At 39.0% G+C, this 26,409-nt stretch overlaps 1 protein-coding gene across 6 annotated transcripts in view; it reads right to left on the bottom strand.

The window, feature by feature from the left end:
* The window catches only part of PPFIA2 (PPFI scaffold protein A2), a 619,889-nt gene that overhangs the window by 59,215 nt on the left and 534,265 nt on the right, over positions 1–26,409 (bottom strand). For all 6 annotated transcript variants that reach the window (XM_073327625.1, XM_073327626.1, XM_073327628.1 and 3 more), the window contains 5 exons: positions 22,521–22,758; positions 18,258–18,287; positions 15,588–15,718; positions 12,201–12,355; positions 2,878–2,971 (listed from right to left, as the gene is read on the bottom strand). In XM_073327625.1, the coding sequence (XP_073183726.1) occupies positions 2,878–2,971; positions 12,201–12,355; positions 15,588–15,718; positions 18,258–18,287; positions 22,521–22,758 (648 nt within the window). The remainder of the gene's footprint in view (positions 1–2,877; positions 2,972–12,200; positions 12,356–15,587; positions 15,719–18,257; positions 18,288–22,520; positions 22,759–26,409) is intronic.

Here is a 26,409-nt window from a genome sequence, read left to right as displayed (position 1 = left end):
ATAGAATCCAGATCTCCTACTCCCAGTCCTGTATGGTAATTACTAGACAATGCTTCTTTGCCTTTTTTCTCATATCTGACCTTCCAGCTAAGTGGCAGGGATCACTACAAAGCTTCTTCCCCTTCAGGGTCTGAGCTTGCTTTCTTTGCAGTGTTCACAGACCCTGATCAACAGAAGCAAGGAGTCAAGCAAAAGGCTTGATCTCAAACTTAGTTGCTGTGCCACTAGAAAACAAGACAGTCTAATAAAGTTAAACTCTCTCAGTTACCTTTTATAAAGATACCTCATTGTTTATGGACAAGGTCCTGTCAGTACAGTATGTTTCTACTATCATTAATGTGAGACACTAAATCTCTCTCTCACTTATATTACCAAAATTGGTATTCATCTCTCAGCTAAGAAGACCTCTCTCCATTTATGCAAGGAGGGAGATATGCATTATTAAATGGGGGCAAGAAAGGTGTCTGACATACTGAGACAAACCTTTCTGCTTAAAGCTTTAAAAATGAAGTATTGGACCATTTTAACTTCTAATACACTTCAAGGTCTCATTCACATTAAAAGCCTTAATCTTTCTAAAGCAGATCTGATAACATATGAATTTTGTACCATCCATTTCACAGGTCCCTGTCCCAGTAATGTCCATAATTGCATAAATACCTGTGACCTACATTCTTAATTTTCTGTATTAGTCTTAGACATACAATTATATATTGAATGAATTAAGGACCTCAGTGAAAGAACCAACTCAAAGCAAATCCAAACTTGTCTCTGCAAGTAACCGAGGGGTATTCTGAACACTACTTTTAACAGTTCAGAAACCAAAAGCTACAAAGATTGACCACTCTTAAAGGTCTAAAGTGATGGAACAAAGGCCTTCAGGCTACAGACAATGCTTTTGTCTGATTAAGGGTAAGTGCATACAATTGCCACTTTTATATTCTAATATCTTGGACTATCTGGAAAAAATATGCACCTGAAATACTATCCCAAGATTATACTCTGAGTGGATGAGTCATAATCACAAAGAAAAGATTCCTAAATGAGACCATGTAAGGGCATGATTTGGTTATGTCTAGTCCACAAGAAGCCAAGGACAGACACAGAAGAAGAGAAAACTTTGAAAAGCTAACAGCACGAGAAAGTCTGGCTGTGGGAGATTAGACTAAGAGGTCTGGGAATAGATTATTTTGTATATTCTCCATTGTATCCGAATCCAAGACTTTTCCAGGTATTGTATTTGTGTGATGCAATTAACATGTAAAGCTGAATTTTCTGTGTTGTCCATTGTATATATATTAAAACTTTTACATTCTGTTAATAAATACTAACCTAACAGAATAAGAGAAGTTGACATATTTTGAAATATTTTTGTGGGCACTGTGGTAGCCTTTAAAATATCAACATTTGCCATTTCAACCAATACTGGTTGCAGTATTGTGGTATCTTCTATTCGCAGTATTGGAAGATACATGAGTAGCATGGTGAATGCTGAATTTCTAATGGCACCCAATATGGTCTGTTCCCAGTGGTGGGTTCAACAGCTCTTAAGAAATTTTGTAGAATTAAGGATAAACTCTTGATATTTTTACAATATAATTCCATAAAAAGTGTTTAATTTCCATAAAATATATAACAGAATGGTGATTGATAATTGATTTAGAGATAAAAAATTCCAGATGCAGAGGAAAGATTGATCTGTTGTAGTATTCTTAAGAACAGTATCCTTAGTTTGGTGACCAAGGTCTCTTGTCTGTTGGGAGAGGATGCTGAAGGAATGCTTCTTTACCTTATTCACAGATTGTAAAATTAGGACCCATTTAAACTGAACACTCATATTTGTACATTAACGATAATGATTGCATGTACCATGACTGCATGTGGTAAAAAGTATATAGTTAAAATACATACTATACATAAAACCACTCAGCGAGGCTGAAAAACATCCCTGGAATTTCCTCATCAGAAGGACAGAATACTATGCAAAGGATCCATCAAACTATGTAAAAGATCAGCAGAAGACTGAGATACATGAGCATACTGTAAATATGAAAGATCAAAAAGAGTCTTAGAAAGTAAAATATTGACACTCGAACAGTAATTAAAGAACAGGAATAAGCTTGTTTTAAAAAAAATGTTTTCAAAGAGTGATTGTCCTTTTTCTCCTCAGATGTCCTCTAATAACACTGGAATTACGAGACTGAATAGATTGCAAGGAGGAGCGGGGGGGGGGGGGGGGTTCAAATGGGCCTACTTACTTTCTTGCAGCTATTATGACTCAGAGTGTATCAGTTTTACAACTAAGTGCAGTGGGGGAAGGCATGTAATTATTTTATAATTTATGTGAACAAAAAGCTAGGTTGTCATTTTCTGACAGATGTAAGAGAAAGCAAAGTTACCAATGTCTCTGGGGAATTGTATTTTATAATAGATTGAAATAATTATATGCTCAATGGATAATGCAAACAGTCTTGCCTCTTCTTTATCTTTTGGATAATCCATGCAAAAAGAGCTGGTAAGATGTTTCTTTAATTTCATGTGTAGTTTTAAAAACTGCAATTAGCACAGGACATAGTAATTAAACTGTAATGTCAAACTAAAAAATGTTCCTTTCTTTTAAACTCATGGTTTTTTTGTGAATGATAACTTATTCTACCTTTATAAAGTGTACTTTATTACCACATATTTCTGTTATTTTATGTGGAGTTTTTAAAAACAATAATCCTGGGAAAACTCACATAATGGTCAACTGCTACAGTGTCAGACAAATACAGTCATTTGTTTGGTCATGCTTTCAATTATGTGCACACCTAAGACAACACACAAAATCAAAATATGAACAAGGTGTGATGAAAATAAAATGAACAAATAACCTACTTTTTCTTTAGTCTTCGGTCTTTTTCTGCTTGAGTTCCCAGTTTGCCTAACCCCAGAGAGTCCTGGGCGGCAGCCTCTGTTTCCATAAAACCTCCTGTGTTGAAACAGTAAGCAAAAAGGAACATATTTCCTCATAGATCTTTTCTGATTATTCCCCTCTTCAACCCAACCCAACCCAATTTTTATTTTACTTATTTATTTTTCTCTGTTTAAGTCTACTGGTTGCTGACAAATAGGTACCTACTACCCATTTATAATGAGAGAATTAAGGAACAAATCTGACCAAAACTTGACAAAGTCTTTATATATCCTTCTCACTACCTGGAAAGGTCTGAGTAATGCTTTTTAACCTCAAAACACCCCTGTCTGTGAGGGAAATACTATTATTCCCATTTCACAGACGGGGGACCGAGGCAAAGGGAGAATACAGGTGTGTCAGTACTTCGAGCTGGAGGTGTAATTAAGAACATAAGAGCTGCGAGACTGGCTCAGACCATGGTCCATCTTGCCTGGTATCCTGTCTCTGACAGTGGCCTGAACCAGAGCTTCAGGAGGAATGTACATAACAGGGCAGTTATGGAATGATCCAGTCCTGTCTTCCTCTCCCAGCTTCAGGTAGTCAGAGGTTGAGGATCACCCTGATCCTGGTGTTGTATCCCTGACCACCTTGGCTAATAGTCATTGAAGAACCTATCCTACTTGAACGTTGTATCCACTTTACATATATATATAGGGCCATCACAACATACCATGGCAATGAATTCAATAGGTTAGCTATGTGAAAAAAGTACTTCCTCCTGTTTGCATTAAACCTGAGGCCTATTAATTTCACTGGATAATTCACAGTTTTTATATTATGTGAAAGAGTAAATAACCCTTCTTTATTCACTTTTTCTATGCCATTCATGATTTTATAGACCTCTATCATATCCCCGCTAAGTCATCTCTTTTCTAAGATGAACAGCCCTAATCTTTTTAGTCTCTCCTCATATGGAATCTGTTCCACACCCGTGATCATCCTTGTTGCCCTTCTCTGAACCTTTTCCAGTTCTACTATGTCCTTTTGAGATGGGCCAACCAGGACTGGGCACAGTATTCAATGCATTGGTCCATGTATTTATATAGCGGCATTATGATATTTTCTGTCTTATTTTCTATCCCTTTCTTAATAGTTCAGAAAGTACTGTTAGCTTTTTTGACAACTGGTGCACATTGAGCAGAAGTTTACAGAGAACTATCAAAGTGACTTCAAGATCTCTTAGAATTTCAATTTCAATTTAGAACCAATCATTAGATATATATGGTTGGGATTATTTTTTCCAATGTCCGTTACTTTGCACTTATCAATGTTGAATTTCATCTGCCATTTTGTTGCGCAGCCACCCAGTTTTGAGAGATCCCTCTGTAACTCCTCACAGTCTGCTTTGGCCTTCACTATCTTGAATGATTTTGTATTGTCTGCAATCTTTGCCAATTCACTATTCACCTCTTTTTTCCAGTTCACTCATGAATATGTTTTACAGGACAGGCCCTAGCTCAAGGAGACATACCCGTGCTAGCTTTCATTTAGCTATCACACTAAAAATAATAAAGGAGTACTTGTGGCACCTTAGAGACTAACTAATTTAATTGAGCATAAGTTTTCGTGAGCTACAGCTCACTGTGGCCATGGAGGCCCTTTCCCCTCCCCAAGTATGTACTTGTCCAAGATACAAGATACATATGCAAGATACTAGGTACATATGCAAGATAGCACAGGTGTGTCTCCTTGAGCTGGAAATTACCCCTCCCGCTCAAAGTGCAGACATATCCTTAGTGACTTGCCCCAGGTTGCAAAGGAAGCCTGTGGTGAAGCAGGGAACTCAACCTGAGTCTTGTAAGTCCCAGTTTAGTACCTTAGCCACTGGACCAACCATCCTTTCTTGAGGATAGATAGCTAGTAGGGCTGTCAAATTATTAAAAAAATAATTGTGAGATTAAAAAAATAGTTGTGATTAATCACAATTTTAATCATACTGTTAAACAATAATGGAATACTGATTTAAACGTATTATACATATTTTTGGATGTTTTTCTACATTTTCAAATATATTGATTTCAATTACAACACAGAATACAAAGTGTACAGAGCTCACTTTATATTATTTTTATCAGAAATATTTGCACTGTAAAAAGGATAAAATAAGAGAAATAGCACTTTTTCTAGTCACCTCACACAAGTACTGTAGTGCAGTTTCTTTACCATGAAAGCACAACTTCCAAATGTAGATTGTTTTTTTTTTACATAACTTCACTCAAAAACAAAACAGTGTAAAACTTCAGACCCTACAAGTCAAAGCAGGAAGGGGCATATGAATGTTTAACTTATCCAGCATGTAAAGTCCTTGCAACACCAGCTACAACAATGCCATGCGGATGCCTGTACTGTACTCAATTTCAGATGACATTGTAAATAAAAAGCAGGCAGCATTATCTCCTGTAAATGTAAACAAACTTGTTTGTCTGAGTGAACAAGAAGTAGAATACAGTGGAATTATATGAGGTGCATTGAAAAATACTATTACTTTTGTTTTATCTGTTTTACAGTGTGAATATTTGTAATCAAAATAATATAAAGTGAGCTCTGTACACTTTGTATTCTATGTTGTAATTGAAATCAATATATTTGAAAATGTAGAAAAACATCCAAAAATATTTATAATAAATTTAAATTGCTATTCTATTATTGTTTAATGATGCAATGAAAACATCACAACTTTTAAAATTTAGTTAATTTGTTTTGCATTAATCACATGCATTAACTGTGACTGACAGATAGACAGACAGATCAGGGATCTGTACTGGGTCCAGTCCTACTTAACTTATTCAGAAACAATCTGGAAAAAGGGGTAAACAGTGAGGTGGCAAAATTTGCAGATGATACAAAACTACTCAAGATAGTTAAGTCCCAGGCAGACTGCAAAGAGCTACAAAAGGATCTCTCAGAACTGTGTGACTGGGCAACAAAATGGCCAATGAAATTTAATGTTGACAAATGCAAAGTAATGCACATTGGAAAACATAATCCTAACTATACATATACAATGATGGGGTCTAAATTCGTTGTTACCACTCAACAAAGAGATCTTGGAGTCATTGTGGATAGTTGTCTGAAATCATCCACTCAATGTGTAGCGGCAGCCAAAAAAGCAAACAGAATATTGGGAATAATTAAGAAAGGGATAGATAATAAGACAGAAAATATCACATTGCCTCTATATAAATCCATGGTATGCCCACAGCTTGAATACTGTGGTCACCCCATCTCAAAAAAGATATATTGGAATTGGAAAAGGTTCAGAAAAGAGCAACAAAAATGATTAGGGGTATAGAATGGCTTCTGTATGAGGAGAGATTAATAAGACTGGGACTTTTCAGCTTGGAAAAGAGGTGACTAAGGGGGGATATGATAGAGGTCTATAAAATCATGAGTGGTACAGAGAAAGTAAATAAGGAAGTGTTATTTACTCCTTCTCATAATACAAGAACAAGGGGCCACCAAATTAAGTTAATAGGTAGCAGGTTTCAAACAAACACAAGAAAATATTTTTTCATGCAATGCAGTGTCAGCCTCTAGAACTCCTTGCTAGAGGGTGTTGTGAAGGCCAATACTATATTGGGGTTCAAAAAAGAGCTAGATAGATTAATGGAAGATAGGTCCATCAGTGGCTATTAGCCAGGATGGGCAGAAATGGTGTCCCTAGCCTCTTTTTGCCAGAAGCTGGGATTGGGTGACAGGGCATGGATCACTTGATGATAACCTGTCTGTTCATTCCCTTTGGACACCTACCATTGGCCGCTGCCAGAGGACAGGATACTGGGCTTGATGAACTTTTGGTCTGACCCAGTATGGCCGTTCTTATGTCTATCTATCTATCTCATGTCAAACCATATTAAAAACTGAGGGCTAGATTGTGACTATATGATCTGCCCTGAAAAAGGGAAGTATGTTGTTGTGGTGTTCCAAGAGCATCTGAGGAGGGATACTATGACTCTGCTTATTTTCCCTGCTGCTCGGGGAAGAGAGTGAACAGCAGTATATAGTGCCCAACCTGCTGTCTCTGCTCACTTCTCACCTGCATGTGGGGAGGTGGATGTAGTAGCTCTGTGGAGACTGCTTCCCCTCCCACACTACTGCCCATGATGTAGGTAAATGGGGCAAAGGAGGAAGAGGACACCTTACATCTGCTACTCTATGGCAGTGGTTCTCAACCTTTCCAGACTACTGTACCCTTTTCAGGAGTCTGATTGGTCGTGTGTACCCCCAAGTTTCACCTCTCTTAAAACCTACTTGCTTACAAAATCAGACATAAAAATACAATATAAAAATATATTGTCACAGCATGCTATTACTGAAAAATTACTCACTGTCTCATTTTTACCATATCATTATAAAATAAATCAATTGGAATATAAATATTGTACTTACATTTCAGTGTATAGTAAATAGAGCAGTATAAGCAAATCATTGTCTGTATGAAATTTTAGTTTGTACTGACTTTGCTAGTGCTTTTTATGTAGCCTGTTGTAAAACTAGGCAAATATCTAGACGAGTTGATGTACCCCCTGGAAGACCTCTGAGTACCCCCAGGGGTACATGAACCCCTGGTTGAGAACTACTGCTCCATGGCGACTCCCTAGTGCAAGACTGTAGTCACAGTATGGCCCAGAATTAGTACATATTAGACACTGGCATTATCTCAGACAACATAATAGAATTTACAATATTAGTTACTTTAAGCAACTAATTTTTCTAAAAAAAAAATCAGAAACAAATGGATATAGGGTATCACATAGAGGAAATATAACCCTCAAATCTGCAAGCCACTTTTACATGCAGCTCAGTCAAGTGAGAGCAAAAATCTATTGTGCATCAGTTTGCTGGTGTTGAAGAACAAGTACCTTTTAAAAGTCTTCCTTTTAAAATATAAATCATTCTACTGTTATAACTGTCTACAGGGCAAGGTTACATTGTCAGTATTGTAAACAGGGCATTAGCCACATAACTTCCAAGATGGCAGCCATGCATCTGATCACACATACACACAAAAATCACCTTATACATTGCTTTATTGTTAGTGTCCTTTGATAGACGTTTTATAGAATACTTTATCATATGTTTCCTTCTGACCCTTGTAAATATATCACTTACACTCCTTTGTGCGGATTAAGTTGCTTTAGATATAGGTAGTGTGAGTACAGTAACTTTTACAGAATGAAAAACATTCTTAGTATAATATATTTTTACAAAATACAGTTGTGCTGTTTGAATAACCAAGAAAGGATGGCAAACCTGGGTTTATGGCAGCCATAGTCTTAAATGTATATGTGAATGAGATAAGTGCTTTATAACACTCCAGTCTTGCAAACTGATCCACACACTTGCACACACACAGATCAGCTTATATAATCGGGATCTAAAAATCACTGTAATGTATGGTTTGTATTAGGGACAGATATAGCTAAAATATAACAGGAGAAGAAACACAAAAAGAAAGTTTAGCATGATATTCCAAAAAAATGTGAGAAGATGCACAAGATGATAAAGTCAGATGAGTTAACAAAAGATGCGAAGTCCCCCCCCAAAATCTTTAAAGAAGTATAAATATGTTAAGGAATGTGTTAGACTTTGGATAGTAATGCAAATAATTTAGCAGACATTGAAAGAATAATAACTCACAAGAGTAACAGATTTAGCACTGGAAAACCAGTACTCTTGCATACATACAAGAAATTTGGTACAAGGAAATTATCTAGGTGAAATCTTGGCCCAATTAAATTCAGTGGTAAAACTCCTGATGTTCCAATATTGTTTTTTATCAACATAACTCAAATGAGAGATTGTGAGACTGTATATACATATAGCTGTTTTACTGGGTCCAGAAATATTAAGTATACTTAAAGTTGCTGGAACCAGAAACATCTTTGGCACTGAGATGATCTTTTTAAGTGCACTCACTCTGTGTGCTAGTTTGCATATGTGTACACGCACACACATGCTTATGACTGCACGCACAAATATATAAAAAAGAATCAACTTTTTTGCTGAGGCTAGTCAATTAGATCTATTTATCGCTGTCTGTTGTTTATTGAAGAAAAGGGAAAGTATCTTCTAAATAACAGGAAAAAATGAATATTTGTAATAGTAAATTTGTACTTGCACAGGTCACATCAACATTAGTGAAACCTGGAAGAAAGAAGTTAAATAAGGACTTATTTTATTCCCTTTTGTCAAGTTAATTTGTGACAACACATTAAAAATCTGATTTTAGCCATCAGAGGTACAATGATGTATAAGTCTCACGACATAGCATCCTAATGTTAATGTAACTTGTAATACAGTTATAACTATATAATTATAGTTATTATGGAGCTAATTCAACCAATACTGTAAAAATTTGTATTTTTTTGTGTGTTTTTGTTACTATCTTGTATCACCTTTAAAATACTAGCTGTATACCAGCATAAGCATATAAAAGCTGCCTGCCACAAAAGACTTCATTTCCTTCTTTTATCTGCCTTGGTTACAAATTAAAGAGGAAACAAACTGCTCTGTATTTCAGTAGCACAGTGATCACCCTTAATAGCTTCTAAAAATGTTTTTGCTTCTTGTTTTTGGTTACCATATGTAATAGTATGTTTCATTGATCCTGGCTATGTTTATTTAAAATGTATGTTTTTCACCTTCCCCACAGTGAGTTGGGGATCTATTAGTTTAGGAAACGGTGGTTAGGTTATAATGTCACAACTCATTATGTAAACCTGTGATGGATGTCAGGGGATACGGATCAGATAAAAGTGGATTGGTAAAGGATTTAAAGGAGGCATACTTTAAAGGAGTGAAAAAGGGGGTTCGAGCAAACACAAATTGTACAGCAGAGAGTCAACGCTCTCTCCTTTAAACCTCATAGAAAGGACATGTTGGGGGTCCCAGCAGCAGGATGGCTAGACCAGGATGGAAAAGGAGAAGGATGACGGCAGCCCCCAAACATAGGGAAATGAGACTGGAACTACCTACACTGTACAATTTTATTTGCGGGGTACATCCACATATTTTAAGAATAAAGTTGCAGCCTAATTAAAACCACATCCAGTGTCTCCTGCTCTCCTTCTGGCATAGCCAGATAATCATTTGTTGCAAATATTCACTAAACTTCATGAGTTGGTGCTTGGGGATTATAAATGTGTTTGATCAGATTACGCATATATAGCATTAACATTTTTAGGTATCATTAAGACAGTAATTTACTGTCATCTTCTGTTGCTTCTGAGACAATCTTTACAGGAATTTTCCATTCTGCGCTGTAAAAAGCAGCATGGAACACCATTTATTTTATACATTTATTTTATCTTTCTCCTCTGGGCTCTGAGTTACTGTAAATTAATACAATATTATATATGATTTGCCAGTATCAATAAAATTTGTCTCATGGAATGTAAATGGGAATTAATAACCCAGTCGAAAGATATAAATTTCTCAATCAGTGCAGATGGGAACATGCAGATTGACGTGAGAGACCCATTTAATTGATTTTGAAATGCACTAAACTACAGATGATTGAATAAATCAGATTTTCATTCTTCCCCAGTGATAAAGCAAGTGAAGCCTAAATTATGATTAAAAATCAGTCCTTTTTCAAGAACACAGGGTTTTAGCAGGCAAAGAGTGGAAGATAGGTGTCCATAACGAGAGGGATATAGAACAAAAATTCTGAATTCTTTGATTTTATACTGATGGATTGACCCTAATATCAACCTATTTTCTTATGTGGAACCTTAGTTCTGTGGTTGTTGATTGTGATATATCAGGAGCAGATTTCAATATGGATTTAGGCTTCTAACGTCAGGCACTCAAGTTAGCCAGATACATTTCAAATTGGTGAAATGTTTTAAAATCTCTCTCATGGACTTGTCTGGTTCCCATTACTGTAGTTTCTGAATACTTCACAATCTTTAACGCACTTATGCTCACAACCCCCTGAGAGATAGGAAAGTGCTATTATCCCTATTTTACCTATAGGGAACTGAGGCACAAAAAGGCTGAGTAACTTGCCTAAGGTCACACAGGAAGCCTGTGATAGAGCAGGGAATTGAACCTAGGTCTTATATGTGCTAAGATAGGGCCCTTACCACTAGACCATCCTTCCTCCCTAAACATAAGTGATACCATCTAAAGAAGAGTGATATTTTCTAAGTTATAACTTGGACAAAAGATTTTATGAAGTCCTTACCAAGACAAAACTCAAATGGTTGTCAATAAGATTTTAAATGACTAAAGATTTCATGATTATATCCTCAGCTATAGCAAAATGGTGAGTATGAAGTTACACCTGAAAATATATCCTGAACTAGTGTAACGTAAACTGACAATAATAGGAAGCTTTTTAATATGAATTATAATGGTTGTTATGACTCTACCACTGCTGTATGTTGCAACAGGAACCACGTCAAACTATCACATCTCTTTTAGGCTCTCATAGCTATCTGGATGCTATATAACATCACATTCTCACTGATATGTCTTCTGAGCAGTAGCCTAAAGGACATTATAATAAGATTTTTTCAAATTAGTGTCAAATTAGTGTCAATCTGGACTGAAGTACCTATTTTCTGAAAACACTGTTTTTTCTCTGTTTCTGCTCTGTAAAGTTTGTCCGCTAAGAAGCATAATGGAAGCCAGTCAGACTTAGAGGCAGATTTAGAACCATTAAATGAATTAAATGAAGACCAGAGCTGAGGAAAAATGCATGAACTGTAGAAAGAGAACGGGGAGTTTCAGTGGGAAATGTGACCAACAGCAAGAGGACAGCCAAGGTATGACCAAAACAGCCAGGAACTGCTATCCAGTGAGAGACTGGAAAACTGAAGGGTTGTTACATTGAGTTTTGAGAAACTCCCAGATTGCATTATTAAGACAAGCTCCTTACTGTAGGAACAGAAACTATTACCCTTCTATTTTCATTAGTTAAGGGTATGTTGTTAGCAATTTTGCCCTAATATAACAAAGTATTTAAGCATGTCCTTAATTTTAAACATGTGAGTAGTCCCATTGAAGATGCTAACTCTCAGGAAAAAATGAAGCTTGTTAGCGTAATAGATTTCCTATAATTTAGATTATACCAAATTCCTGATAAATATGCTCATTACTATAGTGAAATTTAATGGAAAGGTTCTGCCAGTGCAAAAGAGGAATATGCCATTTGGAAAACAAAAAAGAAGCAAAAACATATACACAAAAATGACAGTGGACCAATGACCTAGGCCTGGTATAACTAATTGCTTACTGAGCTGTCCAAGTCGAGCCTTCTCTTTTTTACCGAACAAACGTCCTATTGAAGACTTGATTCCTTTCTTCTTGGGAGCTTTGTGTAGGGAGTCCTGGCTGCTACTCGCACTGCCGAGACCAATACTTTCTGCCTCTAGTGAAGCAGGCAAACTACTGTAAAATAGAAAAGAAGAGCTAGGCAACATATTATTCTCCTGGCTAGGTTTCATTTTCTCCTGAGCAGCTGTGCAAACAGATTATCTAGAATCTAATAAGAGCCTCTTCATAATTAGAACAATTAATACAATTATTGATGTTTTCTCTCCTGTACAGCTTAGCAACATATAGAATAGTACAATGTCTAATGTTCTCGTCTCAATCAAGCTGAAGCAAACCCACAAAAAATGGCAAAGAGGAAATAAAACGTAAAGAGTCTTTTAAATTTGTTTTGCCAAAAATGATGCCAGGAAAATGTATGAAACACAGCAATATATGGTTTCCCAACTGAAATTTGAAGAGTTATTTGTAAAGAAAAATATATCAATGACAAAGTTTTTATCTCATTTACATTGTGTAATTAGACAATTACAGAAAGTAAACTTCAATCAGATTATTTCTGTTTGTTTCACTCATTAACCAAATACAGCATACATTATTGACTATATATTTAAATCAAAGCAATTAAGATTTTGAGCATTTATAAAACTCTAAAGCAGACATATTGACATTACAGGCTACTTCATGGATTTAACTTTAAAAAGGAATTTTTGCAAAACAGATTACTATATATTCTATATGGATATACTGTATTCAGCATTTGCTACTGGGAGTCCACATTTACCAGTAATTGCCATTCAGTATTATCTCAGATAATGCAGTTATTTCCTGTGTTCAGCTTTGGATTACACAATGTAATAATAGTTGACAACTATTTGCATTTTAAATGGTGTGTACTCTATATTATATATTTATTACACCCTTCAATGACTAACCGCATTCCACTTGGCCAAGACACAGGCATGCGAGTAAAAGAGTTGGTTATCTGTCATCCTCGAATAATCCACTATAATTAATTAGGGTTTGTATCAAATAACATTGGTCAGCTTCTAAGTAGAACACAACAGGCAGGATGATACAACTATCTACATTTCAAGGATGTAAACACCAAGGGGAAGAAGTAGTTAGTGGCACAGGTGATTTTATAATTAAGTTTGATAGGGATAAAATTAAGAATAGAAAAATATATGCTGTGTATCAGGAAAAAATTATAAAATCTCCTGAGAGCACTTTTGGAATCCTCAAAATTTGGTACATTTGAAGTTAGACTGGACAAACACTAGTGAATGTATGATAGGAAACAACAATCTTGCACTGGTAGGAAAATGGATTGGATTATTTAATTTTATTTTTCTGGGTGAAATTCTGGTCCCACTGAACTCAGTGGCAAAACTTCAATCTCCCTCCATGTGAAATTTCTATCACTCATGCTGAGCCCCATCTCTCACCATCTTGAGTAGGCACTGTGTAACTGTAATCGGGTCTTCTGTGGCCAGGCTGCCTAGTGGCTAGATCGCTGGTCTTTGGTCTGTAAGGCCAGAGGGGATGGTAGGGGGACCCGGGCCTTCCCTCTCTACCAGATCCCAGCCCAGGGCCCTGTGAAGATCACCCTAAGCAGGGGAGATGGGTCTCCCTCCTGGTAGGGAGTCAAGACCAGCTTTCCTGGGCTACTTCCTACAAGGCTCTTCAGTTTGGGACATGACGCCGCTAGTCCAGTTTATTGGGAGCTTGCCTAGTCAGTTGTCCCAGGTTCTGGGGCTTATCTGCAGCCTCCCCTAGGCAGGGGAGCCCTTACTTGCCTCAAGTGGCTGCACTGGCTGGCAGGTCGTTGATCCATCCCTTCAGGCAGGCTGCCTCCTCGCCAGTCAACTCCTAACTGAGCCAGGCTCCCTTCTTTAATCCCCCTCTAGGCCTGGGATTGGCTGCAGGTAGGGTGACCAGACAGCAAATGTGAAAAATTGGGACAGGGGTCGGGGGGTAATAAGAGCCTATATAAGAACAAGATCCAAAAATCAGGACTGTCCCTATAAAATCAGGACATCTGCTCACCCTAGCTGCAGGTACAGTGGTGTGGTTTTCTTTAACCCCTGCTGTGCCTGATGTCAGTTTCTCTGATCCCTCACAGTGATAATATATGAAAACAATCTCCAACATGTGCAATATCACTTTGTTAATGAATGTAAAATGGGGTCTTGTTTCATCAACTAATGAAATTAACAAATTTCTTTTCACCTATATTTTTGAGTTCTTAAAACTTTGTACCTGCTTTCTGTGTTTACCTAGTGGCACATTTCCATTTTTTAAAATCATATTCTGTGATTCTTTTTGTGTTCCCTTATTTCTTCTCTTTTCACAGCTGTTTCTCCTCTTTCAGTGATTTTATTTTACCTCTTTGAATATGTATTTTTTTCTTGTATAATTACTGTACAACCTGTGCAAGACATGTTGGTCACATACTTATATCTTTCATGTTAGGGAGCAATGCTGCATAGCTATCACTAGAAATGATTGTTTCAAAATTCATTTTCACTATTTTTTTCAAACGGGTGAACCTAGGGAAAATTAATTTACAGCAAATATTTCCAGTCCTGAAATATTTTCTCTTTCTTAGGTCAGGTTTACACTAGAAAAAGTTTGCTGATACAGTTATATGGTTCCAAATCCTAGTATGGACACAGTGTATACTGGCAAAAAAAGTGCTTTTACTGGTATGGCTTATATTGCTTCCCCAAGTTAAATAAACTATTCTGGCAAAATGTTTATGCTGGTATAACTGTATCTACATTAGGGCTTTTGCCTAGCACAAAAATGTTATTAAAAATCAGACCCCAGCTGATATTACAACACTGGTAAAAGTTTCTAGTGTGTTGACCTGGTCTTAATGAATCTACTCGCCCCTCTTCTCTGGATTCTCAGTTTACCCATCCCCTATATCCACATCAGTGCTGTCTCTTGGCCTCCTGCAAAATACAGGATTCATTTATTCAGAGGCACTTCTTGCCCTGAATTCCCCTTGTCCTTGTCTTCTCCATTCATCAGGATTATCATCATTTAACAGCACTCTTTCAGGTGAATATTAAGGTTCCTGTTCTAAAGTAGTTATAACTTAAAGTTAGACCAAAGACATGACATAAGAGAGAAACAGACCCTATTATTATTTGTTTTTTAGCACTGGTGTAGTGCTTGGAATTGTAGAAAAGACAAAGAAAAGGACATTTTCTGAGTTGCAGGACATACAATCTCAAAAAAAAAGTCAGGATGTACAGGGAAATCAGAAGAATCATATAATTTCAGAAGGATATAACGTGGTCAATTTGTGAATTTCTGACTCATGTTATGAGCTTCTTACCTTCTGGCATCATTGTGGTATGAAGAAGGAAGGGTATGAGTCATCCTGATGGCTCTGGGTGTTGGAGGAGGAGAGGTTTCACATTTTATTGTGGCTTTATCTTCACGTCCATCTTCTTCTACCACTGCAATCTACCAGTCAAATATATAAGTGAGAGTATGCATCAGCTTTTCAAGACTTCTGGAAATTTCAGCAAGTATTTCAAGTATTTGTCAAATGATCAGGTTTGGAATCAACTGAAATTATCTGAGCAAATGAACAAATGTTAGGATTATGTAAAAAACCCATGAAAGTCCGAGGAAACAGACCAAATGTTCTAACTGTGCCAACTTAAAATTTATATTATAAATGAAAGAAATCATACTTAGAGAAGCTGACTGTTCCTATTTTGCAGAATAGGCTTGATCCTGTAAAGACCTCAGCGTACAAATAAGTTTACGCACAAGTAGTCCAATTGAACTCAATGGGACTACTCATGTATTCAAATGTATTTCTGATTCTCGTTCACAAGTTTGGTCTAGCCTAGTGGACAGAGCAGGTGTCATGCCTAGTGGTTGGAGCAGGCATCAGGCCTAGTGGCTAGGGTCAGAGCCATAGTCAGGAGTCAAAGCCAAGGGTCAAACTCGAAGGCAGGAACTGGATACCAGCGCCCAGGATCAAGCCAGAGGACAGGATCTAGAGCGAGCTGGGTATCAGGTGAGGAGGGGTTCAAGGCAAGGGCAGGACCAGTGGTGAGCTGGAGCCGGTTTGCACCAGTTCGCGCGAACCGGTTGTTAAATTTTGAAGCAGTTTTAGAACCAGTTGTTAACCCGCTTCCCCACAAGGGGAACTGAGGCTTTGATGGGCTCCGGCCGGGAAGTGATGTAATTCCTCCTCCGGCTGCCGGGGGCGCTGTGCAGCGGGAGCCATGTGGGCTGCCGCCTGGCCCTGGGCACGAGCCCTGTTGCTGCTGCTGCTCCCCTGGCCCTGGAGCTCCCGATGCTGACTGGTGGGTCCCCAGCTGCTCTGCTGGGCCTGGGCTGCGTCCTGCTGCTCGGGCTGCTCCGAGCCGCTCTCCCCATGAGTACCCACCACCTTGCCCACAGTCAGCTCCTGTCTCCAGCCACCCCCGCACCCCCTGCCCGCAGCCAGCCCCTGCCTCCAGCCAGCCCTGCACGCCCCTTGCCCTGCCTGCAGCCAGCCCCTACTTCCAGTCAGCCCCTGCTCTGTCTCCAGCCAGCCCCACACCCCCTTGCCTCCAGCCAACCCCGCACCCTCCTGTCTCCAGCCAGCTCTGCACCCCCTGCCCTGCCCTCAGCCAGCCCTGCACCCCCTGCCTCCAGCTAGCCCTGCCCCACACCCCTGTCTGCAGCTGGCCCCACGTCCACTGGTGCCCTGCAGTTCCCAGGGCAGTAACCCTGCACACCTGCTTCAATGACGGGGGCAGGGAGCAGCTGGGACCCACACATGTGCACACCCTAGGGTGACCAGACAGCAAGTGTGAAAAATCTGGACAGGGGGTGGGGGGTAATAGGAGCCTATATAAGAAAAAGACCCCAAAATCTGGACTGTCCCTATAAAATCAGGACATCTGGTCACCCTAGCACAGCCCCAGGGAGTGGCGGGGACCCACACATGTGAAATGGAGCTCATTTCTAGTTCAGGCCCATCTTTTTAAAAAAGAACTTTAGGCAGGGTTCACATACATCCGTATTTTCCTGAACAGGTCAGGCTTTTTGGTTCTTAAATTGCTGTCTGGGAGGAATTTTTAAAATTTAAAAATTCCTCCCAGGAAAATACGGACGTATGGTAACCCTGTTGGTACAAAAAATACATACTGGGGCACATCCCTTAAATCAGAACTTTTTATAGGGAACCGGTTGTTAAGATTTTGGCAGCTCATCATTGGGCAGGACCAAAGCTGAGTGCAAGGCAGGAGCAGTAGGAACATGGTAACACAAGACTAGTCACAGTGGTGGGCATGAACATTGTGAAGCCAGTGAGCTGTTGCTGCTTTTGGTGTAAGAGCCAGCCTGCTGACCTCTGCAGCCAATCAGGCAGCGTGGCTAATCAGACAGGCCAGCTATACTTGTGAGGCTGCCTGGAGACTAGCTCTGCTGCAAACCCTGATTCCTGATACTCATGAGTTAAGACTGTGCAGGATCAAGCCAATTGTTTCCACAGCTTGTTTATGAAGGGGTCAAATTTCTAGATAATAAGTGTGAAGGAAATGGAATTTTGTCACAGTTTTTGATGGCTTTGCTAATCTCTCTCATACCAACAGAATTATGACATTCTGTCCCAGTTATATGCATAACTGCACATTGTACCAGCACAGACAAAACTCAACCTTAAAGTTTATGGCTGCTCCATCAGTAAGAAGAGTGAACAGAATGTTCTGTGAAAGTACTCAGAATATAACTAAGCTTGGTTTATGATGGTGTGTTTCTTAATGGTTGCACTAAAGGATGTATTACCAGATGAAGTCACCTGAGAAACGTAACTCCTAACACTGAATTAATTGTAGATTTTCACTCACAAGCTTTTTCAAGTTGGAATAAAAATGAAAATGCATTTTTTCAATTGTTTAGATAAAAACGACATACAAGTTTCATAAGTAAAAGGCATGAAGAAATGAAAAAAAACATGTTTAATACAGCTATTGTACCATTAACATATCAAGCGTCATACCTTTCGTCGATGTTTCCTTAGATCACTTGGCTTCGGTTGATGAAAAAAGCCACAACAAAAAAGAATGATTAGTAAACTTTATTTGACCAAAGAAAACTCAGACTTCACATATATATTTATCCTGACTTATAGAAATAATGACAAAGATAGCCATTCATATTCTCCAGATGCCCTTGGCATAATTTAGAAATACCTTCTGAGTGCAGTAATTTAGAGAACCCACCACAAAGCCCTGCTTTCCTGCAAATAATTTGCCAGTCCCACAAGTCCCTTTCATTTTCATATAAAGTTTTCAGACATGATATAAAATTTTCATTTTTAGATCCTTTCCCCCCATATATTCCATAAATCCTCCCAAAGGAGTCATCAATAATAAAAGGATAATGCTTTCTTGCAACTCTCTAGTGTTTCAAACTTTTTAAACATTTTACTGAAAAACAGATATGAGAGCAAAACATCACACAAACTGCAGTAGAGGGAAATTTCCCTCCTGTTACGATAATCTGAATGAATATTTTTGTGTACCTGATATTTTCAACAATTCATCAAAAACGCCAATCCTCTTTACCGCAGACATTATGTCACAGTGGAAGTCTACTAGAACATACATTGTTCAACCACTTAACACTTCTACTTTAGACAAATGTGTCACTCTGTGATATACAGCTAGAGCACAACAAATCCTGCAGAGTTTGTTTTTTACAAGTTTACATGGACCTGTCCTGTGAAATCTGGCTGCAGTTATTGGCATCTAGCCAATCCCGATAGGTTTATTTGGAAGTTTGTGTACTATAGAATCTAAACTTCCAAGAGGATCTCCCAAATTAACCCTTCCACCCAAAGAGAGTTTGTCAGTCTGTCCTGTCCATCCCCAGGCAGCAGGAACAGGCAAACCATACCTGCTGAAATAATTATATATTGAGAGCAGGGGCAGTAGCATTGTAAAATGCTCAGTGTATTATTTGCTAGAGACTTCCAGTGGATTCCATAATTACCTGGCTAAGTCTTGTAGGACGGAAATGCTTCTGCTCCTTTGTCTGCTGGACTTTTGTTTGCAGGTTTCATTAGAACCGAAATGTGAATCTTTTGGACAACCCTTTTCAGAGCACTTTCCCCACTCATTTAGTTTAGTTTCAAAATAAATGTTTTGAAATGTTCAATATCAATTTCATGCTCATTGGTGGAATACAGGTGGTTTAAGGAATATTCAGACACATGATATGCAGTTTAAAAATAATACAGGTTCAATGGAATGTGGGAAAACAAGTCATCCCATACAACTGGCCTTGAAAAGCATATACAGAGAAACACAATGTGCCACTTGTATAAAACAGAAAAAGATCACCTAAACACCTTTAAAAATAAGTTTTAAAAGGTTTTACTATCAATAATGCCCTTGTAAGGCATTTGCTCGAGATTTAAATCTGACCTAGGATTAACAGCCTTCAACTCTGCCTCAAGTTATGTTTTATTAAATGGATTATTTGAAACTTCATTACTTATAATAAAAATCCCATGTAAATTGGTTTCTAATACTTTTTAATAATTGTTATTAATTATTATTTCTATTACATTGGTACTCAATGGCCCTAATCAGAGAAAAGGGCCCCACTCTGCTAGGCACTGTTCAGAGACAATAAAAACCCAACACAACTTAGTCTTTCCTCCAAAAACCTTACAACCCATATATAAAATCATAGAAACAAAGGATTGGAAGGGAGATCAATAGGTCATCTAGTCCAGTCCCCTGCACTCAGGCAGGACAAAGTATTATTTAGATGATCCCTGAGAGATGTTTGTCTAGCCTGTTCTTAAAAACCTCCAATGATGGAGATTCCACAACCTTCTTAGGTAATTTGTTCCAGTGCCTAACTACCCTGACAGTTAAGTAGTTTTTCCTAGCATCTAACCTAAATCTCCCTTGCTGCAATTTAAGCCCATTACTTCTTGTCCTGTCCTCAGTGGATCAAGAGAACAATTTATCACCCTCCTTGTTATACCAACCTTTCATGTACTTGAAGACTGTTATGTCCCCCATCAGTCTTCTCTTTTCCAGACTAAACAAACCCAATTTTTTCAATCTTTCCTCATAGGTCATGTTTTCTAGACCTTTAATAATTTTTGTTGCTCTTCTCTGGACTTTCTCCAATCTGTCCACATCTTTCCTGAAGTGTGGGGCCCAGAACTGGACACAGTACTCCAGCTGAGTCCTAATCAGTGCTGAGTAGAGTGGAAGAATTATTTTGTGTCTTGCTTACAACACTCTTGCTAATACATCCCAGAATGACGTTTGCTTTTTTGCAACAGTGTTACATTGTTGACTCATATTCAGTCTGTGATCCAATATAAGCCCCCAGATTCTCTTCTGCAGTATTCCTTCCTAGGCAGCCATTTTCAGTTTTGTAATTGATTATTCCTTCCTAAGTACTTTGCATTTGTCCTTCCTAAATTTCATCCTATTTATTTCAGATCATTTCTCCAGTTTGTCAAGATTATTTTAATCCTGTCCTCCAAAACACTTGCAACCCCTCCCAGCTTAGTATCATCTGCAAAACTTTATGTGTTCTCTCTATGCCATTATTGAAATCTTTAATGAAGATACTGCACAGAACCATACCCAGGACAGATGCCTGAGGACTCCACTCAATATGCTTTTCCATCTTCACTGTGAACCATTGATGACTACTCTTTGAGTACAGTTCTCCAACCAGTTGTGTACCCACCTTACAGTAGGTTTGTCTTGGCTATGTTTTCCTAGTTTGTTTATGAGAAGGTCATGTGAGACAGTATCAAAAGCCTTACTAACATTGATATACACCTCTACCCCAATATAACGCGACCCGATATAACATGAATTCAGATATAACACGGTAAAGCAGCACTCCAGGGGTCGGGGCTGTGCACTCCGGCGGATCAGTGCATCTGTGTGTCTGGCTCCAACATCCTGCTCTGAGTGGCGTGTTAAAGGCGCCGGGCCGGGGCCAAGGGGTTGGATAAGGGGCAGAGGGTCTCAGGGGGCGGTCAGGGGACAGGGAGCAGGAGGGTTGGATGGTTCGGAGGTTCTGGGGGCGCGGTGGTCAGGGGACAGGGAATGGGGGCATTGGATACGGCGTGGGAGTCCCGGGGTGCCTGCTGACTATTAATAATGGAAATGCTCGAGGCCAAAACAAGGTTGATATAACGCAGTTTCACCTATAACGCAGTAAGATTTTTTGGCTCCCGATGACCATGTTATATCAGGGTAGAGGTGTATATATCATATTTTTTGCTACCCTCCTATCCACAAGGCTTGTTATCCTGTCAGAGGAGGATATTAGGTTGGTTTGACATGATTTGTTCTTGACAAATCCATGCTGATTGTTACTTATCACCTTATTATCTTCTGGGTGCTTGCAAATTGATTGATTATTTGCTCCATTATCTTTTTGGGTATTGAAGTTAAGCTGACTGGTCTGTAATTCCCTTGGTTGTCCTTATTCCCCCATCTTAGATAGGTACTACACTTGCCCTTTTCCAGCTTTCTGGGATCTGTTCTATCCTCCACACGTTCTCAAAGATAATCACTAATGGCTTAGAGATCTCTTCACCCAATTCTTTAAGGATGTATTTCATCAGGCCCTGCTGATTTGAAGACATCTTCCTTGTCCAAGTAATTCTTAACCTGTTCTTTTCCTATTTTAGCCTCAGATCCTACCCCATTTACACTGATGTTCACTATGTTAGTTGTCCGATCACTGCTAACCTTTTTGGTGACAACTGAAACAAAAAAGAAATTTAACACTTAGGCCAATATGATGTTTTCTGTTATTGTCTTTCCCGTCTCATTGAGTAATGGCCCTACCCTGTTCTTGGTCTTCCTCTTGCTGCCAATGTATTTGTAAAATGTTTTCTTGTTACCTTTATGTTCCTAGGTTGTTTAATCTTGTTTTGTGCCTTGGCCTTTGTAATATTGTCCTTGTGGGTTTTGTATATATATCCTTTGTAATTTGATCTAGTTTCCTCTTTTTTGTATGACCCTTTTTTGAGTTTCAGGTCATTGAAGATCGTGGTTAAGCCACCAGGTCTTTTTATTATACTCCCTATCTTTTCTATGGTTTGGCATAATTTGCTCTTGTGCACATAGAGAGACAACAAAATATGGACAAACAAATTCTACAGGGGAGTAGGCGAAGCTTGGTAAGGGCTAGGCAAACAGTGATAACAATTTGATCAGTTTATTTTAATAAATATCATGCTCAAAACTGCCATCACACATTTCCTTACCAGTGTCATGACCCCCATGCGATCCATTTCTCTAGCTGGACTGCGAGGTGTGAGTTTAGGGGTTGAGTGCCCACTGGGAGGAGAAGAACTTGCAAGTGATGAAGCTGTCACTGATCCAGTGATGGATGTACCTGGGTGAACTCTAGCCAGATTCAAGCCTTCTAGACTGACGCTGGCCACTCTGTTCTCTATTTCTTCAGCACGCAGTTCTGTTGATTCTTTTTCTTCTTGGATTAACCTTATGGAGTGAAGAAAGCATATGATAATATTCTGATCATTGTCAGCTACATAAGGTGTGTTTCTGGCTCTAACAGCAACTTCGCTTCTTTGAATAGTTGAGTATGAACTTGCCTTTGCAGAAGTTTTATGTGCATAGATGTGGGTAAACCCCAAAAAGTTTGATAAATGTTAGAGGAACAAAACTGTATTAAGAATACTGCCTCATAACTATCCATTCATAGTTGAGGCTGCTAATATATACAACAATTTAACTATAAAAACAGTTTGGGTAAAATTTCAAGGGTCCCCTACTACAGCACCATTAGTGAGTTTGCAAAATACAGGCACCCATACTTCTGCATACACTTTGCAGGTACAAAAATATGTGCAGACTTGATAAACTCTAACATTTGCAAGTATTAGAATCCGCACCTGCAAAACCTATTGGGCCCATATTCTATCAGAGTAGTGAAGTTTTGGAATAGCCTTCCAAGGGAAGCAGTGGGGGCAAAAGATCTATCTTGCTTTAAGATTAAGCTCGATAAGTTTATGGAGGAGATGGTATGATGGGATAACATGGTTTTGGTATTTAAATATTCATGGTAAATGGACTGTGATGGGATATTAGATGGGGTGGGATCTGAGTTACCCAGGAAAGAATTTTCTGTAGTATCTGGCTGATGAATCTTGCCCATATGCTCAGGGTTTAGCTGATCGCCATATTTGGGGTCGGGAAGGAATTTTCCTCGAGGGCAGATTGGAAGAGGCCATGGAGGTTTTTCTCCTTCCTCTGTAGCATGGGGCACGGGTCACTTGCTGGAGGATTCTCTGCTCCTTGAAGCCTTTAAACTATGATTTGAGGACTTCAATAGCACAGATATAGGTGTGAGGTTTTTTGCAGAAGTGGTGGGTGAAATTCTGTGGCCTGCGTTGTGCAGGAAGTCCTAAATATCTATGAATCTATGAATCTGGGTGCTGCTCCAACAGGAAATCAAACGAGGATGTGTGAATTTACCCCCACTGCATCTAACACTAACTTGTTTTATATATTTAAGCTTTACATTTTAGGATTTATGCTCTGTTATTTATACTGCTTCTACTGTCTATAGTTGGTAGCATTTTCCCATGGATATTCTAAAACCAATATGACTAATTCATAGCATTATAATGAACTTTTAGTGCTAATTCTGGATTCCACCCTGCTAAGGATACCCTATGGCCTTTCTTGTGGCGTGAGTTGCCGAAGGCAACATACATTGGCTATCTTGTATGTCAGTAGCACTATATGTCTAGTGTTTCTTTAACTATTGTGACAAAGTTCTTCCTCTGCCTTAGTGGGTCCTGCACTTATTGGTGAATTTTCTCGCCTCAGAAGTTCACGGCAGCCCTCAATTTGGCCACTTTCGTGGCTCAAATCTGCTGTTCACTCAGTTAGCCTCATCACTGGCCAGCATGGGGAAAGGAAGAAGAACAGTCCCCACAGACTGTGCCGATCCATCTAGTGGATCGGGGAACAGGCCAGAGACCTTCCCCTCTCATGGAACTCACAATCCAGTTCAACTCCTCCGGTATCAAGTAGGGAGTTGGGGGGATGGAGGGATGGGGGGAACCCCAGCCTGCCCTCTACTCTGGGTTCCAGCCCAGGGCCCTGTGGATTGTAGCTGTCTACAGTGGCTCCTGTAACAGCTGCGTGACAGCTACAATGCTCTGGGCTACTTCCCCATGGCCTCCTCCCAACACTTTCTTTATTCTCACCACAGGACCTCCCTCCTGATGTCTGACAATGCTTGTACTTCTCAGTCTTCCTGTACTATGCCTTCTCACTCTCAGCTTCTTGCGCCTCTTGCTCCCAGCTCCTCGCACACACCACAAACTGAAGTGAGCTCCTTTTTAAACCCAGGTGCCCTGATTAGCCTGCCTTAATTGATTCTAGCAGCTTCTTGATTGGCTGCAGGTGTTCTAATCAGCCTGAATGCCTTAATTATTTCCAGAAAGTTCCTGATTGTTCTGAAACCTTCCCTGTTACCTTACCCAGGGAAAAGGAACCTACTTAACCTGGGGCTAATATATCTGCCTTCTATCACGCTCCTGTAGCCATCTGGCCTGACCCTGTCACACTATGTTGAGTAAAAAGAACAAGAGAGCTGTCACTCCTATTACTGTGCTATTCCATATAGACCTCAATCTGCAATGTGCAGGACCTCTGACAATTTCCACTAGTTTCCACTCAAAGGGATCCCAAAGAACTTCAGCATGGCTCTTGAGGATAACTTTGCCTGCTGTCAGGGAGTAAGATCAAAAGAACTGTAAGGCAGGAAGGCAGATAGTCCTCACCAGCAGAGAAACATGACAAAGAATAAATGGGAGACACAACTTAGCATTCACCATTGTGTTTCACTTAACATTCTCAGAAAAGCTTCTTTACTTATTTCCTCATAGTGGTTTGGTTACTTTCTTGTATTTAATGCCATCTCCTTCCCACCAAAATGATTTCCTCAGTATTATCAGGGCAGATGCTCCAAACAAATCCAAATTGCTGTACTGGAGGCCCTGATCTAATAAATAAATGTGCTAGCATGTGGCCTGCACCCACATGAACTCCCAACAGATCCCTCAATCTCATCCCCAGGGTAAATTAGAGCAGCTCTGAGGCTGATGGTCAACTAACTAGGACCCAAGAGGCTATTCTGTCAGACAAGAGATCCCCAGATAGGACCTTGCAGTGGGCATAGTGACTCTATGCACCCAAGGTTTTCTCTAGGCAGGAGAATCCTCAGAGAACTAGATCTGTCAACTGTACAGCTTCTGTGTGACACCAGAAAGTCACAAAGTAGCCAGAGCAGGGGACAGTAACTGTCCCAGAGACTACGTTTTCTCTGGACAGTGTATAAAAAAGGAGATGACTCGCTACAGGGCCCATCTGTTTCTGAATGAATTTCACTATATAATGTACAAAAAGGCACTCATTTATGAGTACTTTGTCCTTTCTTCATCCTCATCTGCCCTCTCAGTCACACATGGTCAAAACAATTACATATTTTCATAAATGAGGAAAGGAAGAGGTATTAGTATATCTAGAGGCAGAAAGAGCAGATGAAATAATTGTGCAAGATACAAAGGTGGGATCAAATAAGTCAGTAGCAGCTCCTTAAGTTTTGAAATAGAAACAAACATGCTGCCTCACAGATGTCTACAGTGTGGTCTTCCCTTCTCTTGTGCATGTTAGTAATAATGCTTTACTGGAGCATGTCTTATTTGGAAATGGGAAACAATCTTTTTTGGATGATCTATACAGTAACTAGCTACCTCCAAAATGCAAAAGCTATTGTCAGAATCTTCTGAAAGGAAATCCTTTATTTGATATTTAAAAAGCAAATTTACTAGGGCTGTCAAGTGATTAAATAAATTAATCGTGATTAATCGCATGAGTTACAACACAGAATACAAAGTGTACAGTGCTCACTTTATATTTATTTTTATTACAAATATTTGCATTGTAAAAAACAAAAGAAATATTATTTTTCAATTCAACTAATAGAAGTACTGTACTGCAATCTCTTTATAATGAAATTTGAACTTACAAATGTAGAATTATGTACAAAAAAACTGCAATCAAAAACAAAACAATGTAAAACTTTAGAACCTACAAGTCCACTCAGTCCTACTTCAG

This window comes from Lepidochelys kempii, chromosome 1 (genome assembly GCF_965140285.1).
Source record: "Lepidochelys kempii isolate rLepKem1 chromosome 1, rLepKem1.hap1, whole genome shotgun sequence".
Taxonomy (NCBI): Eukaryota; Metazoa; Chordata; order Testudines; family Cheloniidae; genus Lepidochelys; species Lepidochelys kempii.
The sequence above is the reverse complement of the archived record's forward strand: the minus strand, read 5'-3'. Positions and strand labels throughout refer to the sequence as shown.